This window comes from Pholcus phalangioides, unplaced genomic scaffold (assembly GCF_987345545.1).
Source record: "Pholcus phalangioides strain wild (caught in Gottingen) unplaced genomic scaffold, Ppha-v1.0 ptg000005l_1, whole genome shotgun sequence".
Taxonomy (NCBI): Eukaryota; Metazoa; Arthropoda; class Arachnida; order Araneae; family Pholcidae; genus Pholcus; species Pholcus phalangioides.
The window spans coordinates 11,029,542-11,049,359 of record NW_028301598.1 but is presented as its reverse complement, the minus strand read 5'-3'; the positions used below and the strand labels follow the sequence as shown (position 1 = coordinate 11,049,359).

At 38.0% G+C, this 19,818-nt stretch overlaps 1 protein-coding gene across 1 annotated transcript in view; it reads right to left on the bottom strand.

Annotated features, from left to right (window-relative positions):
- aub (piwi like RNA-mediated gene silencing protein aubergine) overlaps window positions 1-19,818 on the bottom strand; it is a 78,152-nt gene that overhangs the window by 18,424 nt on the left and 39,910 nt on the right. Inside the window, exons 12-16 of the mRNA XM_089232313.1 lie at window positions 18,232-18,383; window positions 17,964-18,088; window positions 17,637-17,820; window positions 14,268-14,421; window positions 9,607-9,735 (exon numbers count right to left, since the gene is read on the bottom strand). Of these exons, the coding sequence (XP_089088439.1) occupies window positions 9,607-9,735; window positions 14,268-14,421; window positions 17,637-17,820; window positions 17,964-18,088; window positions 18,232-18,383 (744 nt within the window). The remainder of the gene's footprint in view (window positions 1-9,606; window positions 9,736-14,267; window positions 14,422-17,636; window positions 17,821-17,963; window positions 18,089-18,231; window positions 18,384-19,818) is intronic.

Genomic DNA, 19,818 nt, shown 5'->3' with positions numbered 1-19,818 from the left:
TTCTCATTAGAAAGAGATGATCTAAAGTCAGTTTTTATTTTTCTAACCTGACTGAAAATTCTCTCACATTCAGCATTGGAATGAGGAATTACAAGTATGGACAGCATCACTTTGGATAGTCTTTCATATTTTTTTTCCCCGATTGCATTTGTGATGTTGCCAATCCGTGTCCATTGAACATCAACTCGTTTTTTGTTATTTAACAAGTCAGCCAAATCTTCCATCTGCAATTCACAGAACTGTGACTAAATTATCCAAGACCTTTTCCATAGTTTCATCTTCTTTCTTAAATGAAATGACAGGAAACTTTTCAACAAAATACTTGACCTTTGAAAAGTCAGAATATGAAATAGTTGCTGGATTTGCAACTTCAGCATTGACCAAAACGTCTGAATTAAGAGGGAAAGTGTGATGAATGTAATCCAAAATAGAAACAAAATATTTTCTTACATTCAAAAAGAAAAATGCTCTATCTCTATCTGGCAAAGACGAAACTAAGTTTGAAGTTAGACTGCCAATGACAATCTCAAGATCTTTTTTTTGGTTTTCAGGATTATGGTAATCCACAAGCAGTGGAAATTTATTTTCTTTTACAACATTTGCTTTCACAAATTTCGAGAGCAGCTCCTTAAAAAGATCTATAATTATTTGTCGTAAAACATGTATCAAAGGATACTGTGACTGTGAAATAGAGCAAAACCTTTCCAATACAGGTATGATATTTTTCAAGAACAAACAGAATGCCTTATTCAGATCTGATAAAAGAAATTCAAAGACACGCTCTTTTTGATTTCTGGGTGTATCAATTTTTTGTTCATTGTGTTTTGATTTTATACCTGTTCGCTCCTTCCCCTTGAAATTTTTACTCGAGGCTGTTTTGGAAACTTCAGGAATTTTATTGAAATTTAAACCTGTATTTGTGATCTCGGTCGTTTCTGATGATTTTCGAACTTTTGGAATTCTATAAGAATCTAAGTTTGTGTCTGTTCTTTTCCTGCAAGTATTTGAAATATCTTCAGTAAAAAAACTCAACAGTGGGTCCCACTGTTCAATCAATCTATTCAAACATCGACCCATGGATAACCACCTGGTTTCGACATGTTTGAGGATTTTTCTCATTTCTGTTCCATGAAGTTCCTGGAACTGCTCAAATTTGCTCACTCTCTTTGCACTCCGTTTTAAATAGTAATAAACATCAACTAAAATTTCATCTACATTTACGGGCAAAGAGGCCATTCCTCGTCCAGCAGCCAGATCAGTGAGATGGCTCACACAACCCATTACAAAAATTTCACTGTGATGATCAGTTAAAACTGACGCAACACCTTTGCGACGCCCAATCATCACATTTGCATTGTCACAACCTAGGGCAATACAATTTTTTATTGGAATTCCCCTGGACACCAAACTGTCAACAACAAGATTGCCAATGTTTGTCCCTGTAGCATCACCGTTCAAAACAGGAGCACACAATAAATCACTTTGAATTTGCAAAGTTTTATCATCGAAATACGTCACAACAACGGGATATAGTTTGTCATCCTTGTTACTACCATCGGTAGCAATAGCAAACGGTTTCTGGCGTAAAACCGCAATTAATGAAGATTGTTCTTCTTCAGAAATCACGCGAATTATAGCTGTTGCTTTTGTGCGAGCACATCCATACTTTTTTGCAGTTTCGGAATCCGGAAACATTTTCTTCAGTAATGGTCCTACGTGATCGGCGCAGCTGACCGGCAAATTGTGTTCAATCAAAAATAATGTGAACAAACATTCTGCGCGAACGACCCCAAAATCATCGGAAGATGAAGGAAAAAAAGAGTCAATTTTTAAAGAACACTGACTTTTCTTGGCACTTGCTTGATGTTTTTTTGATTTCACATGGACGATGATGTCATTCTTTCCACCATGACCGATGTTGATATCTGTAACACAAACTGTACAAAAAGCAAAAGTCGTCCCTTTTTTGGAACGGTTGACGAAAGGAAATTCATTGGAATAAGTATTTTTAAAATTAATTAAATACTTTTTCGGCTTATCAGTATCCATGTTTCGTTACTGCATGTACGTGACTTCAACAACAAAGAGGAAGGTTTCCCATATGCGCGTCACTATAACGTTCAATTATTATCCAGGACTATTGGCTGCTAAGCTATTTCCCTGCACGATAAGACAAATAACTTTTCTTGTTGCCATTGGAGGGTTCACACTGCAAAACTTTCATAAAAAGAAGAAATTCCCACTATTCTCCACTTACTACGCGTGACGTCATTTCAAAAGGGAAAAAGAATAAAAGCAAAAGCCTTTTCCCTCCCAAGAAAATTCTTAGGGATTTTTTTCAATGAAGTAGAAATTTTTAGGGACAATTAGGGATTTTTTTCAATGAAGTAGGAAATTTTTAGGGACAATTAGGGATTATTACAATTTTTGTAAAAATTCGGGAGATTTAAGAACTTTTCGGGAGGTCGGGAGATGAAGCTAAAATTCGGGAGATTCCCGAAAAATTCGGGAGACTTGGCAGCTATGTAAAGCTGAAAGGCATTGCAAACAATCTTCAGTTCCACGATCACGGACAATATCGGGGTTTCGTGATGCAAAGCCTGATCAGGGGCCGATAGTTTAAGTACACTGCTGGCCACCGTAAATGCAACACCCTGAAGGAAGCATGCAAATAATATGAAATTTACAACATGCATTAACGGAGGTGAGATATGCAAATGATTAGAATTTCAGCGCAGACGCACATCACGCGCGCCTGTGGCACCACTTCAAAGCGCTATTTAAGGCTTGGAGATTGACGATTTGAAGTAGGGCAATTGTGTTTTTCTTGTGGTTTTTTCAAAAGAACGATCAATTATGCCTCATAGAAAACATCGATCATCTTTTGATCAAGTATCCGAGTTCGACAGAGGAAGGATAGTGGCCTACCGAGATTGTGGATTATCTTTCAGGGAAATCGGTAGTCATGTTGGACGAAACCAAACAACTGTAATGCGGATATGTGATCGTTGGATGCAGCAGGGTACGACGGACCGATGTGTTCGATCGCATCCACCTCAGTGCACCACTTCAAGTGATGACAGGCGTATTGTGCATATGGCAGTGACGGATCGCTCAGCCACATCACGAACCATAGCACAGCACATTCAGTCTGTACCGCATCATCCAGTGTCTGCGCGTACCATTCGACGCCGTTTACAGCAGAGTGGTCTGTCCGCAAGACGTCCATTGCTTCGTCTACCCTTGACGCAGAACCACAGACGTCTCTGCCGCCAATGGTGCGATGAAAGAAGGATGTGGACGGCACAATGGAATGAAATTGTCTTTACTGACGAGTCACGCTTCTGTCTGCAACACCACGATGGTCGGATTCGAGTCTGGAGACACAGTGGAGAGAGGATGCTGAACAGCTGCGTTATGCACCGCCACACTGGTCCTGTACCGGGTATTATGGTATGGGGGCGGTATTGGATATCACTCTCGCACTCCTCTAGTACGCATTGCCGGTACTTTAAAAAGCCAGCGCTACATCTCCGAGGTGTTGGAGCCAGTTGTCCTTCCTTACCTTCAGGGCTTGCCCACAGCCATATTTCAACAGGATAATGCACGACCACACGTGGCACGCATTGTCCAAAGGTTCTTCGTCAATCGCCAGATTGAATTGCTTCCCTGGCCAGCTCGCTCTCCGGATCTTTCACCGATAGAAAACATGTGGTCCATGGTTGCTCAACGATTGACCCAGATTACATCCCCAGCTGCCACACCAGATCAACTTTGGCAACGCGTGGAAGCTGCTTGGTCTGCTGTACCCCAAGAACACATCCAAAGTCTCTTTGAATCAATGCCGAGGCGTGTGGCAGCGGTGATCTCCAACAATGGTGGCTACTCTGGCTACTGATTTTGGCAGGAACCACACTTCACAGAAGTCTATAAATTTAATCATTTGATGCTTGGTCAACATGTTATCTACAAAATAAATATTGTTGCGATATCTCTTGTCTTTCTTGGTGTTGCAATTTGGGTGGCCAGCAGTGTATATTCTATTCTATTAAGTAAGAGTCTTCTCGTAAAGAACCGTTTCGTGGCTAGCAGGAACAAAAAATTTTTCGCGTCCTTACCGAAATTCCGGGCATACTGAAGCAAAATTCGCTATTTGGAGCAGAAAAATGTGAAAATACGCTATTGGAGCAGGATGGCGCAAGATATTAGTTTTGGCGCAGTGTTCCCACCCCTGCCAATGTTACAATTCCTCGTACAAATTGAGTTCTACGATGGAAATAATCAATTTCATGCATTTGTGTGTCAAACATGCTGAAGAGGATGCTCTTTTGATGGATAAGGCAATGCTCACAACAAGAAAAAGGTTGAAGACCTCTGGTATAGGTTTTTTAAATTAATTTCATAGTTGCCAACTTTGAGATTTTCTCGGGGATGCCAATTCCATAGAAAAACCATACAGAAGCCCACATGTGCTAGATTGTGGTTGAATGAGAATCGGTTTGATTAATACAAACTTTAGCAACTTTTCCCCACGTGGGGGAAGTAAAAGATCTCAGGGAGAAGATAAGAGAAGTCCAGACTTTTTTTATAAGGTCTAATTTTGTGAAAAATAAGTAATTTTACGGGAAGTGAAATAATCTAATTCATCGCAAAAAACAAAGAATAGCAAATTTATGATTTTATTAATTTGTATATTCTGTAAACGGCCCTTTGTCAGATCCGGAATTTTAAGAAACGTCCAGAAAATGGATCCAAATTTTGGCTGGGCAGACCCCTGGATATACATCATTATCTTTGGTAGGTTTCATGCCCATTTTCCCCCTTAATCCTTTGCAATTTTTTCTAATTTCTAAGTGAAAGACACCAGCGTTTTTATTATCTGCAATGCAAATGGAGCTGCAGACAAATATGAAAGTTTTTGTTTCTCTAAACGGAATGTGATTATTGAGCATGATATAACGCATGCACACAACTGCCAATTCACTCAGTAGGCATTTTTTTTGCAAAAAAAGTAAGACAAGTTACTGGCCATTACTAAAATGAAATAAATAGAACAAAAAATTACCATCTAGTCAAAAAACAAGGCAGGTGGACTAAACAGGACATAGACAATCCCCATGATTACACTGTCAAAAATGCTAAACAGATGCTAGAGGCTTGTCAAATTGTCTTTTCCTTGCCAAAATATAACATTTCTTTGTATTTTGGTGCTATGCTAACAATGTATAACTTGTATAAATGTATACGCTAACGTGTACATATTTTAAGGACAAAAACACCAATCCCCTCGACAGCTCCTGCATAGCCCCGAGTAGAATATAATAACACAAGACATTTGCATCTTCGTCTTGAAAAAGCAACTTTTCATATGAAATCAATCTATTTCATTTTCAATTTCCATGCTATCTAGAAAAGATGCCGACCCAGTGGGAGGAAGAAGGGTGACAGTCCCTCCAAAGCACAGCAAATAAAGGGGGAGGGGGAATGTCTTGTAAAATACAGGACGATCCAATGAACCTATACACAATAAATTACACCTCCCTGGATCCGCACCTAACCTGGAATGGCTTCATATTTCATTTTCAATGCAATTGTATATATGTAGCAGTAGCTTTATATCACATGGTTAGCACACAACAGCAACTGCATAGAGCTCCCATAGACCCACCACAGTTACCGCAACCAATGGCAATTGTAATCTTAACATAAAGCCAAATCCAGATCCACCGCCAAACCAAAAAAATTATATGCACGGCGGAGGACAGTGCTGGCAATTATGGTGTGAAAGGACCGAAATGAAAGGAGGTGGGGTGTAACTACATGCTCACCCACTAAAGCAGAATATACCAAAACTTGACGTTCATCACAGAAAAATCTGGAAGAATTTTAAAATTTAAGGCAAAATGAGATATGTGCAGTTAATGTTAACAATTTTTCCGTTAAATCCAAAATTTTACTTAAAATTGAGAGAATTATTATTCTCTTATTGACATTCTGAGAGTTGGTAAGTTTGGAGTAGTCATCACCTCCCTAAAAGTAGGAACTTATCAATCACCATCTCAATTTGAGAGAGACTTTTTGGGAATGGGAAAGAAATTCAGAAGATTTGGCAGCTGCGTAATCTATATATATAAAATTGATTTTCTGTGTGTGTGTGTGTGTGTGTGTGTGTATGTTCTCTATACAAATCCACAATTTTAGATCGATCATCACCAAAGTTTACATATATACCAAATGGGACCTGACTTGAACGATAGGCTACTTTAAAATTTCGTCAGAGCAGGGCAAATGCCCCAAATGGGCAAAAAACCATAGGGCAACAATGGTTTTTGGGCCTTAACAATCACTTTCCGAACGTTTACTTTGGTTACCGTGGTTTCCTAGCAATGCGTTTAAGACATGCATATGCCTTCACAATGGTTTGTCATTTTTTTCAACGCTGTCAGTATATGCATAATATTTATGCCTTTATAATGGTGTGCCACATTTTCAATACTCACAGTAATGAGGTTTTTTGAATGATGTCATAATCATCAGCATCATTTTGAGGGTGAGGAAAAGGGTAATCCCCATACAAATCAGTGTTAAAATTGCCGATTTTAATGTAGAAATGCAAAAAGTTGATGTTTTCTGTCACATCAATAATTTAAAAAATTGTATAGAAGTCTTGATTTTTGAAATATTGAGTTCGCTTAGAGATATACGAAGCCCAGGAGATTAAATATGAAGTAATTAGCCGGACCTACTTTTGAGTTGGATATCCAGGTAATAACATTGATTTCAACTTTTTATTTATATCCTCTCAAGCATGAAAATTAATGTCTCCGTATTGTCTTTCAATATTCAACTGCATAAATTGATATAGTTTAGGTTGTTTTAAAATCAATTATGGGTCCGTAAAGTGCACATCAAAGAAATTCCACAGCTTTAAGCATTTTTGGAAGCAGAAAAGGGCAGAAATAAATAACTTGAAGTTCGGGAGGGGGGATCAAAATACCTAGTGCCCCTAAAAAAAGGAAAAAATATTTGTTTGCATGTTTTTTTAAATCTAGATTTGTTTATTTCATGAAGTCGCGCACGAAATCGCCATATTGGTTAACTTGACACTGTTTGCATGTCCCTTAAGAAAGACTGAGGTATCACGTGATACAAACAGCCTCATTGAAGAAAACCCGGGCTGCGCCGGGTATTATAGCTAGTTATATATATAAAAATCAATGAAATAGAATTGTTCAACAATATATGCAAAAGTAAATACAAATACAAATACAACGCCACAACAGGCAAATTGCCCAACGAGGTGGCTGACTTAAGAACATCATGGATCCCCGAGCCCCTACCTACTACTGTGTTAACTAGCTCGTGCTAGTTAAATAGGAATAGAGAATAGAGGGAATATTTAAAATTATTATTTTCAGATATATTTAAATTGATAGTTTGGAGTAATTAAATTTGATTTTTGGATTTAACTATTTAGAACTGTAGGTCAGGCACCGATAGCAGGCGACAGTAACCGATATACTATAGTACAGCAAACAAATAATTGAACAATAGGAACGTAAATAAGAATGGTTGTTTATGGATGGTAGACATGTTTCTTGAGGGTTTAAAGTAAGCGGCGTCATGTCGATGGAAGAAGCTTTGTCCAAGCGGTGGGAACATAGTCCCAATTAAAAGAAATACAATCACAGACCGATGTAAATAGATGGGGCAATCGCCATTCATTAGGGAATCTTTTAGTTACCGTCACAACGCATCTGGTCGGTTGTACTTCAGGGGTGCCCTAGGCAAAAGGGATCGTCCGAGGAGTGTTTTCTTGGAGAGAAAGCGGGAATCGTAGAAAATAAAGGGGACCAACGAATGAATAGACAAATTTCAAGATTGAGAATAGATGACGGCCATTTAAGTAGAAGTAGAATCCCTTTATTAGGGGGGTGCAATTAAAGTATAACAGAGGATCTAAAATGCCGAGTGTTAGTCATGGGAAGCTTCGATGTAGGTTAAAGGTTAGGCCATGGCCGTTGGGGTTCTCGGGGTCCTGAAGGGAGAGCCGCTTGGACAAAGAAATTAGGGTTGGATCGGCAGTGGCCAATCTTATGAATAAACCTTCAAGAAACGAATAGAAACTTAGAGATGATGGGTAAAATATCAAATCAAATTAAATGGGTGGAGTTTTCCAAGGGACGGGGGACGTCCGAAATGAAATCTTAAAGGGATGAGAAAATCTGGATACGGGAGAATTGAGAATTGGAGAGTTAGAAATGCAGTACCGAAACTAGTCTGAAAAGAGATGACTTGTGAAGACGAGAGTTGTAATCAGAGGAATCGTTTCTTGGCTGCGATGAGTGTCTAAGGGGCTAAAGCTAAAGACTGGAGAAGGGTCTCACCTGGTGAGTGATGCATGGATTATATTCTCTCTCCCATATGTGACATATAGTGTAAGTACTAGTAATTAATTGTTTTGGGGGCGAACTGAGATGTAATGGAAAATCACGGGTCATATAATGTTCAGGGCCAAGAACCTAATTGTTTTGGGGGCCAACCGAAGATTTTGTTAAGTATCCTTGAATGGAATATGTATTAATAATTTTTAATAAGGATGATGATATGGCATGAAAAATACAAGTTGCATTAATTCAATTAACTAGAGTGTAAATAAACTAATTAACTTCCAGCATCTCGTGTATGACTACTTTGTGTAAACTTTGCCTGGGTTATTATACTTTAAATATACACAACGCAATTTGAAATCATTGAACGGCATTCGCTTACGTACTTACGAGAACGGCCTCAAACCCGAACGGGCTAACAACTGCTACACCACACATGCACCCCCCCACGGAACCCCCCAACGAATCTAAATGCGGGAATGTGCGTGTACGTGTAGTGCAACCTGACGTATAGTTTGTTTCTGTGTAATGCTTGTTATGTGTAGTGCTGTCATTTGCCCCCAGTTTTACTAATTATGAGTGAAGTGTTATGGTTGAATGATTTATCGTTGTAGGACTGTTGCTCTCTGTGGCGAGACTTTAACGGGGAGATCGGCTCGCATTTGCGCCTTGAAGTTGGGAACCACAGAAAACCAATTTCAGCCGACCACCACTGTGGGGTTCGAACCCGGATCCTCGCATCACGAGTCCGGCTCTATAACCACTCGACCACCACAGCGGCAGTATGTAAAATTTTCAAGAACGAGATCAAACATTATCCTCCACATTTGACATTAGCTTAGGGGCCCCATTCAAGTATTACGTAAGCAAATTTTTAGCCATTTTTGACCCCATCGTCAGCAAAACACTGACCCCCCTCTCCCCCCCTTGCCAGCAAAATTGTCATCAGCTCTGCCCCTCTGAATCCAACTCATATTTTCATAAAGGGTGGTTGATGTAAGCATTATCCAAACCCCCCCCCTCGTCATCGAAAGTCAGCAAATCTGAAACCCCCCTATTGATGACGTAATACTTGAACGGCCCCTTAGACATATTTACCCATACAATCGCTCAGATACCCCTCTCACAATTTACGTAAATAATCATCAAAACCAGTCTCGATTACAGCCACAGACATTGTGCAACTCTTCACATGGTGTAAAACTAAAATACTCACCTGTCATATCGAGTGACTACTTTGTCAACACAAGTTCCTGGTGAAGGATTTTCAAATCTCTGCGGTCCACGAGGTGCGAAGAAACGAGTGTTGATCCTCTTGTTCACCACAATGAAAGCATATCTTGGGCTTAAGAAAAAAACGTCGCATCATTTTTTAAAATAGTCGCAATAGTATAACTACTTTCATATGCACAAAATGATCTGCAGGGTTTCCAACAAAATCAATGCACTGTCCAAAATTGCAAAATTCCCTCGACTTTCCAGGTTGCTAGGAATCCTGCTACATCCAGGCTCAAGTTTTAACGGAGTTAAACTGAGAAGAATTCAACATGCTATAATTGAATCTGAGTAGAAAAGTACAAGTCCGAATCCCACATTTCTGTGTTACCTTTTTTTACGAATCAGTTCAATAAATATAGATTTAAACAGTGTAAGAGCAGTACTATACCAGACTTCATTTGTTCTAGGCAGGGTTTAAGCTATGGTCGAATTTTTTGCAAAATGCAAAAGTAGTAGTAGCCACTTTTACAAAAATACGTACAGGAGGCATGAGTAAGTACGAAGAAACGAGTAGACATCCAACCACCAATCACTACATTAGCATTGCAGCATTTTGCTACAACTTCCCCCCCCCCCATTTTCACAAAATGAATTTTTTTTTTTTATCCAGCGTTACCCTGGTTCTAGGTATGTTTTAAACTTGAATTAGTAGAACAACAGTATACCTGTTTCGAAACTTATCATCTCAAATTGAGAATTCCGAACAAGTACTTATTCTTCTCACTGATTCGATTGTACTGCTAACATATTACTCTTTCGAAAAAGAGCTTCAATACAATTAGCAGATTAAATTTTGCACATTCTGTCCCCTCACTAATGCAATTTGCATCAGCAAGCCTACTAATGTGCGTCATAAGATATAAGTATATCAAGATAATTAGAAAATATAATGATCATTCATGTAAAACAAATTCTCAAGTTAAGGCCCTCACACAGGGATAAGCATATCGATTGTGTAGCCTGAAGCGTAGAGTTTCTCGTTCTCCCCTCACGAGGTGCTATTAAAAAATTTCAATCTCTGGAAATTGGGATTACACGGAATCTAAGACCTGGAATTAACAGGGGTGGGAAATGACAAAGTTCATTTTGGGAGAGCAAAATAACTTACAATATGTTCATTACCCCAGCGATTTTACACATTTGGCGACATTGGAGATTTAACACTCATCGTTCAACAAAGTTGCTAAATCATACATTTGTAATGGCAGACACGCTCTTTTACTCGCGGAATAAAAAAACATCTGGATTTTAAGTAATGACAATGGACTATAGTAGTTTCTGCTGCTTGCAGTGGTGACTTTTTTCTTTTTTTGAAAACAAAAACAGATTCATATTTGAGCTTTAAAGCTGAAAGACCATTGCAAACCATCCTCAGCTGCATGATCATAGTACTGTATTGTATTGATATAATTCGCAGGTTGCTGAAGAATAGATGACAAGGTTTCCAGTTGAGTCCCTGAATGAGGGGTTGTATAACAAATTTTTTAGTTTCAGAGTTTTTTCCCCTGCAGGTTAAATATACTTTCACGACTATGTACCTGCATTCTTTATTTGTTTCGCTCCAAGATTGCAAAAGCATTTTTTTTTTTTTTTTTTAAATGGAAATGTTTGGAACGGCCGGTCAAGTTGTAAAATTTTTTCAGAGATCATTATTGAGGAGACAATCTAAAAACTCTACACCGAATATCCAGTTCTGTCATTTATCAGCTATGCGGTTGTCACCACCGCACATTGCTAAAATCAAAGGTGTGTATGCAGAATAATCCTTTGGAGAGGCACAAGAATTTCTTTCAACGAAATTTTGCGTCACTAACTCTGAAAAAAAAATTCAAATTAACAGTGCATATGAATATATTTTTTTTAATATTTAAATTTTCTGTAAAAATATTTATATTTTTTTTATTTTCGATCTTGGGGAAAGGGCGGGGGGAACGGGTCTCCATGCCCTCGGCAAAAATCCAGTCTTGCAACCCGCGATTACGCAGTGGTAATAGGCTAAATACGATTTTTTTAAGGTTTTCCAACCTTGAGTCAACTATCACTTCGGAAAAAAAAAATTTGCCACAACAATCAGACCAACATAGACCCACAACACAAATATGTATAAATTACATTTCAAATCCACACAATATAGAGGATATATGGCACCCTACTGAGTGCAAAACATGTCAAATGCTGGACACACACACAAGCACACAGTTAAGTTTCACAAACAGAAATCTGACATTCAGGTGTGATAATATGTGGCAGATAAATGACAGTAGAACAGAGTTGTCAACAATCAGAGATATAAAAGAAAATCATTCCACCAGGACAATGCTTCGCAAATATTTCTATGATTAGAGAATCAGAACATAAAACTCCAGAATCTCATTTGCTAATTCAATCAGAATATATTATTGAAAGAGCCAAGTTTTCCGAATTGGAAAATCAATCCGAACAGAATTTATATATTTTTATTAGTAAATATATAAATGTGCCTAATTCAATTGTATTTTAGATTTATTATGTGTTAAAATTCCATGTTAAATTCTCAGTGTTTACGGGTTTCTTTGAAAGCTTTCTCTACTAGTAGACAGGGTTGGTAAAAAAAAAAACACCCAAAAAAAAACCCTGTGTTTTTGGTTTTAATAACATTAACATTAAAAATTTTTTGAAAAACCATTCAAACTTCTAATTAAAATAAAATGTTTATTAATGTAATTAACACAATTCCTATATTAATTAATCTATAAATACTTCTTATATTTTAATAAAAGCCAACTTTTGCAATTTAGTTATTTTATAGCTTAACTCAAGGAAATATTTTGTGTTTGAGAATTATTTTGTTATTAACTATATAAAAGATGTTCCCCCCCCCCCCAGTTACTCTTTCAATATGCTTAATTAGGACTATTTTGCAAAAACTGATAAAACTAAGCAATTATGTGTTCAATGAAGTATAATTAATGCAATTTAATTAGCAATATGTATTGTGTGTGTATTGTGATTTACAATACACAGGGTGATCATAACTAAAGTTCTGATTCCAAAACACTAAAATAAAAACCACTGGTCAGAACGACTTGAAAATTTGTAATGTGAAGAAAAAAACTAAATTTCCTCGCAGAATGGATATAACAGCCAGTCAAGGCAAAATTATAATGCAATTGGCATGGCACAATTTCGTAATTCATGCAAACATCACAAAAATGAAGTCATTTAAACAACTTACACAAGAAATGTTAAATATGTTGTCCATTGCATTCTGACTGAGGTGAAAGAACAAAAGTGCTTGCTAACAACAAATCAGAGTAGGCTTATGCCAAGGTAATGATGTGGATGTGCTTTCAATTCACCAGTTTAAAATCCGACCACTGCACATAACATTTAGGGATATTCCCAAAGCCAAAAGTTACAAGGGTTATAGTAGCATTCACCTGTCCGATGAACATGGTGGCCAGGTGTTGTCATGTTATTGTCAAAATGGCTTTTCAGCAGCTGCTTTGCTGGTGTTGCAATGTTCATCTTGATAAAAGTTGTGCTGTCCACCAGGGCTGGACAAGTCAAAGAATTTAGGTACCAACCGAATTCGTCCAGAGTAAAGCATGTTTTTCCACAAGAAAAACAGTCATGGGTAATTTTTTCTTTTTTTTCACTTTTCTGGGACTTAATGGCCTGTTCTTATGTTGGAAGACGAATCATTACGAAATCAAAAAAAAAAAATTGTCTCGTACGTGTACTTTATTTTAACAATGATGCATATAAAATTTTAGGTGCCAAAACTGATTTTCTAGTCACCCAGCCTTGCTATTCACATACTGATGCTGAAGTGCCAGAATGATGTGGTTGCGTAAAATAGATTATACTGCTGGCCAATTACATCATCATCTACTTGCACATTTTAAAGGTTTTTCCTTTCGCCAAAGAAAATTCCATTGCTTCATGCAATGAACCTGTGCTTGTTGTGTGTTGATATATAAGTTGTTTTGGAATCCACATTTAACAACATTAATTTGGCTAAAGTTTTCTCCAATTTGATTTAAAGTCAGGTAGGACTGATCAACACAAATCTAGGACAATGTATAGATAGACCTATTTTAATTGCATAAAAAAGCGTCAGACATTAAGCAGGCAACCCTCACAGGAAAATATCCTCTGGTGGAAACCGCGAATGCTTAAGAAAGCTGTCATCACTCGCAATACCCTGCTTTAAAAAAACAACAAACTGCAGATGTCTTGTCTAAGCACCTAAAGTCCTCGGGAATAAATTCTCCAACCCTCCAAGTAATATCAAATGTGATTTTTAATCACATTTGAAAATAAGATTTTTCTGAATAGAAATTAGCCTCCTGGAAAAGAAAGGAAAAGTTTGGGAAAATTCGGCAGCCATGAGAATGTGACAGCTGGTTGTGGTTTATAATAGAGAACCAAGATTATCCAAACAATTTGGACCTGTCAAGATTATAGAAAAAACTTGGATCAACTATGATTATTTTTTTTTATTCCACAGACAGTACTTCCCTGTCTGATAACAAATAATAACTGAGAAGTTTAAATATAATTTTTTTTCCCCCAAATCTGAGGGAAAACCAGAATTATTCAGACAAGAATAACTACCTTTGAGCACCCAATTTTTGTGATATCGTCTTCTCAAATTGCTTGAGTTCATATTCTTGAACGTAACGAATCTGTCCATCACCCACACCATCTCTGTAGAACAGAATTATGTTAGGGAATGTCTTGTTGATTTCATTGTATTTCTTCAGAGCCTCTGTGGAAAGAAATAAAACCTCGATCTATGTACCATGAGCATTTATTGCTATAAAAAAAGATTCTAAACTATAACAAATATATTTGAGTGCCTGTCACATACCCAAAGCAAAATTTCACCCCGACTAATTTGGTGACATTTCAGCCGACCACCATTGCACTATCGTGGACATCCATTAGGATTTCTTTTGAGGAGAATCCCACTTGAGAAAAAGGGAGGGAAGAAAAGAGGAATTTTTTTGGTTGATAAAAATTTACCACCAGAAATTTGCAAAAAAAGAAATCTGACCCTGTTTATTTTTCGCATTATGCATCTTCCCTATACACTAATAGCCTAAATTTTTTCAATTTAATATAGTCGACCTGCTATAAAAATTGGGAGAACATCAGCTTTTTGAGTGTTGGAGTCTAGCTCATTCATTCGAAAGACAAAACAATTTAAACCAAAAGCTAACAAAAATGAGTTTTTCCATGGTCCCCAACAAATTTCGCCTCAACGTTCAATAATGAAAACTGAGCATACAGGCAAACTCAGACGTGCCAACTTTTGGAATCCAAAAATTCGGAGATTCATTTGATCATTGATCATTTTTGTCGCACCACGGTCATTTTCTGCACACGAGGGCTAATTAGATCGGGACCTACAATTTATTGCAGATTCCAAACGGCAGGCTTGTTTTTATACTCATCGAGAGGTTGGTGCGCTAACTCCTCGATGGGGGACTCCCTGTGGTAGCAATTTTTTGCTGAGGTCAAGTCGCCGTTTTTTGTTGTATCCGTGTCAGGAAAGTTTTCTGACAAGGACGAACCGGGTATCGAACTCGCGACACCTCTAAACACTTTTTGGTACTTTAGGCGAGCATCGTATCGACCGGGCTACCACGCCCCAAATTCGGAGAGATTCTCCCGAAGGGGGGGGAGGGGGTTGTAACATGACGTCTTCCGGGTCATGTTTCCTTAATTTATGTCAAGGGGATGACTTACCTTTTGATTCCTTAATCTGTTGGTGTCTCCCGGGAGAGATATCTAGTCTCATTGGAGGTTGTTTTGCTCTAAATTTTATGTTAACTTAAGTATTTCGTTTGCTGGTGGATGGCCGCAGACCTCCGCTAGTAAACTTTTCCTGTTGTCATTGGTCGTGTTAGGTGAACCTGGCCAGTTCACCTGACATGTTGCCAAACGATAAATTATTGTTTACACTAATATTCTGAAACAATACGTAAATTATGTCGAAGTGTACGTTGTGACGTAATAGTTTTCTCGTTGTGACGAAGTGTTTCCGTGGTCCAAGTGGACCAAAGTATGTGTTTCATGATTACTATAAATACAGATTGTTGTGTTTGTCAAACGTACACATTCCTTTTCACCTCACTCGTTCTACGAGTCCAGTTCTCCGATGTTGTAGCACAGTGGTGCTAGTTTTTCACTAATCAGATTAAATGTAACGAAACTTCATCTAGCCTTAGGCTTGAAAACTATCCTGTGATGTTTTTTTTTCCAAATTTGCATTTATGTCTCGGCAGGTCCGAATTTCTTTTTAATAGTAGCTTCACATATATGAGTGGTGACTTAGCTCATCTAATGCTAGCTAGGTGATGACGGAAAGGTCTTTACACCTAGAGTTTCTGCTCCTAGTCTAGGGGGTGTCGCCAACCACGTACAATGGATGGGTCGACTATGGCTGTTCTCAACGTCTGCCTCATCGCAGCCTGATTCCCAACCACCTGCAATCCTAACCCCTCGGCACTCTCTGCGCGGACGTCCGATCGTTTCACCTATGGACTTAGTCACCTGTACGACCAGATTCTTTTCTTGGTTCCGATGTTGTGCCACTTCTTGACAGTGCCTCTTGAAATGTGATGATATGGTCTCCTACACACCTCGACCACCTCTGGGCTAATGTGAATCAGCCTCATTCGGGTCTACTACTCAGAAGACGACCACTTCAAAACTGGACTTTGGAAGTCGTGTGGAAACAGTGACTTTCCTCTAGTCATATGTTCATCAAGTTCAGATAAGTGCAATATGTAAAAAAAGTCCATGTGATATATATAAATGTTCTTATATTAAATTTTTAATATCGTTATCAAAATTTTTTACAAAATTTTATAACTGTGTTTAATTTTTTATAATTGAATAAATGTCTTGATTTGAACTCGTCTTATTTCCTTGCGCTGTCAAAAAACTTGAGGATAAAAAATAATTCGGGAAGTAACAATAAAACATTACAGGGTATCCCGCCCCAGCACTCAGACTGGATCAAACAATTTTTTTTTCCAAATTTTAATCAGTTAAGAAAAAGTTGCATTCCCCCCCCCCCGAGCAGAATATAATTCCATGTCAGTCTTTCCATGCAGAATAGAGAAATATCTACATACTGTTCAGAAAAAATATAGATTGATAATCTTGGGTATATGAACTCTTAAAAGCTTTATATAGCTCTTAAAGTTTTATTTTCTTTCTGAAGACATATTTAATCGGAGGAAAAAATTAAAAAACTTCAAAATACAAAACTGTTGACGAAAAAACTTGTTTACGGCACGGCTGTCAATGGAATACAATAACGATTATACAGAAATTTCGGCAACCAAGGTCATGCCCCTAATAAATGATTGCAGATAAACGATACGTAAACAAAGTCATGTCTTTGCCAGTTGCTTAAATGCAATCACCAACACTTTCTTTTACGGCTGCTCAATGGGAATGACCACGGCTGTCCTCTATGGGTGTTTTCCCTAACAACGACGGCAGTCATTGACGTCACGACGTGAAAGCTCACGTGAAATTTTCTGTGAAAATCTGCAGAAATTTTAAATCAGGAGAACGGGAAGAATGAAAAATCCGGAGAGTTGGCAGGTCTGCAAACTTATTGCTCTAATCTAATTATGAACCTAATAATGAAATATAATTATACTCCGTATGTTTTTTGGCATGTTCAGAGAATTTCAATTTTTCTGCAGGCCCATCATTTAGGGGTCCCATTGCCCCCCCCCCTCGATTTTGAAAATACATTAAAAATGGTGTGTATATATATATTGAGTACATGTTTTTTGCCCCACGGAAAGGTTGAAATGACTGCCCTGGCAGGATGCACAAAATGATACATCACAAGCATACTATTAGCTGTTCCCCATCTTCAATGTGTGTGTTAAATGTAATAAATAGAATTTTCTTCAGAGAATATTTTGCTAAAATGAAGGAAAATATATATCTTACGAGTGAGATGAACTTCCAAGTGATTGGACAGTTCCTCCCATCCACCCCTCTGGTGGAATGAAACAGTTGAGTACCATCTTGTGAAAGTAGAGTTCATACTAGCGACAAATCCTCCAGCTGATTGACCCTTTCGGCTGGAGTCGTGATATGTGTCATATCCAATGATCATAACTCCTGCTTTCAGCTAAGAAATGAGTAATCATATCATTAAAAAAAAAAGAAAAAAGTCATTTATACAAACTAGCTGCATCTAATAAAGGCAAATCAAAAAGTGAAAATATTCCTACAAAATTACTTTGATACTTGTACACAGAAATATATTCTCACCGGTATTTCAACTGCCCAAGGTTCTGCTCCAAGCTTACAGCTCATCTGTATTCCAATTTTAGTCACAATGGACATCAAAGTTTTGGGTTTCATAAGCGTCTTACCAACTATAACTTGACTTGGAACTAAAAAAACACAAACACTATCAAACATCACTAAATGGAGGTCAAGGTTTTAATGTAAAGATGATAAATGTACAGCAAATGATACACTTGACGATTGATTCAAATAACGGTTGATAAAATGAAATCAAACTATTTGCACTTACTAGGACAATCAATGCAGCAATGCTGTTTCAAGGCATCATATCTCTCTTTTTTATTGTTTGGCACAATGAACGTCACTATCTGCACGTTTGGATTGATTGCATCTTTCAATGTCTGCTTGTAAAGCTGAACCCGATCTTGGTCAATAGTTACTCTGAAATTGTGCAAAATTAACTTAGACTTCAATGAAAAATCAACCGTTGTTTTCACACAGAAAAATTCATAATAGAGTTCACGACTCCTTAAAATACACGCAATGGAAATGAGGAAGGAAAGAAATAAAGTGCGCCAGATACTGAAGTTTGACAAAGTGAAAAAGAAAATCGAACAGCCATCAATCGCCATGGACCACATTGTTATAAACATGATGGTGTAGCAATGGGCAGCCCCTCAGTCCGGTGGTGGCCAATTTATTCATGGAGAGATTTGAAGCTGAAGCCTTACGGTCTGCCCCACTAAGCCCTTTGGTACGGCTCCGTTACGTAGACGATACATTTGTGTTATGGCAGCACGGGGACCTCGAACTACAAAGATTCATGGAACAGCTCAACAGCATTCACCCAGCTATAAAGTTCACAATGGAAACGGCAGGGGTGGGAAGTGACTAAGTCCATTTCGGAGCAGCAAAATTCTGGATTTGGAGCAGCAAATTCGGGATTCGGAGCAGATATTTTTATAAATTGGAGCAGTGAAATTAACAAGAATATTTTCATTAACCCTCAACCATTTTGAAAATAAAACTGCACTGTCTTTTGTTATCAAACATCTTTTCGTCAGCTCGATTTTTGTTTTTGGTGTTTTAGGCTTTTGACACCTTGTTTGAAACAGCGGCTGTCATAAAATTTTTTGCACCCGTCTATTTAGGATGATTTTTGCTTACTGAGGGCACTATTTGCTACCTTGAACAGCAGCACTTCAAATGAGCTAAAAAATTTTTTATAAGTTTTTAATTTTTTTATACTTGGAAAGAAATTGTTGCAAAATGGGAGAAAATTTCGGAAGTATCAACTCGATGTTTGGCGATTCAGCACTCATTATCTGGCGAGATTGGCGATCTGACACTCGTTATTTGGCGAGATTGGCGATTTAACGCTTGTTATTTGGCGATATTGACGATTTACCGCTTGTTATTCGGCACATTGGCGATTTAACGCTCGTTATTCGGCAAAGTTTCTAAACTAACATTCGTAATTCGGCGAACATGCGCTTTTTACTCCCGGAATGAAAATTTTTTTTCACGAAACATCGGGATTTAACACAATGACAATCGACTACAGTAATTTCTGCTGCTTCCAGTGACGACTTTTTTTTTTAAACGGAAACACTCGAATTTGCACTTTAAAGCTGAAAGGCATTGCAAACCATCTTCAGTTCCACGATCACGGACAATATCGGGGTTTCGCGATGGAAAGCCCGATCAGGGGCCGATAGTTTAAGTATAATGGAATCACTATTTGGTGCAGAAAAATGCGAAAATACGCTATTGGAGCAGGATGGCGCAAGATATTAGTTTTGGCGCAGTGCTGCGCAATTGGCGCAGAGTTCCCACCCCTGAAACGGAGAAAAATTCACAACTAGCGTTTCTGGAT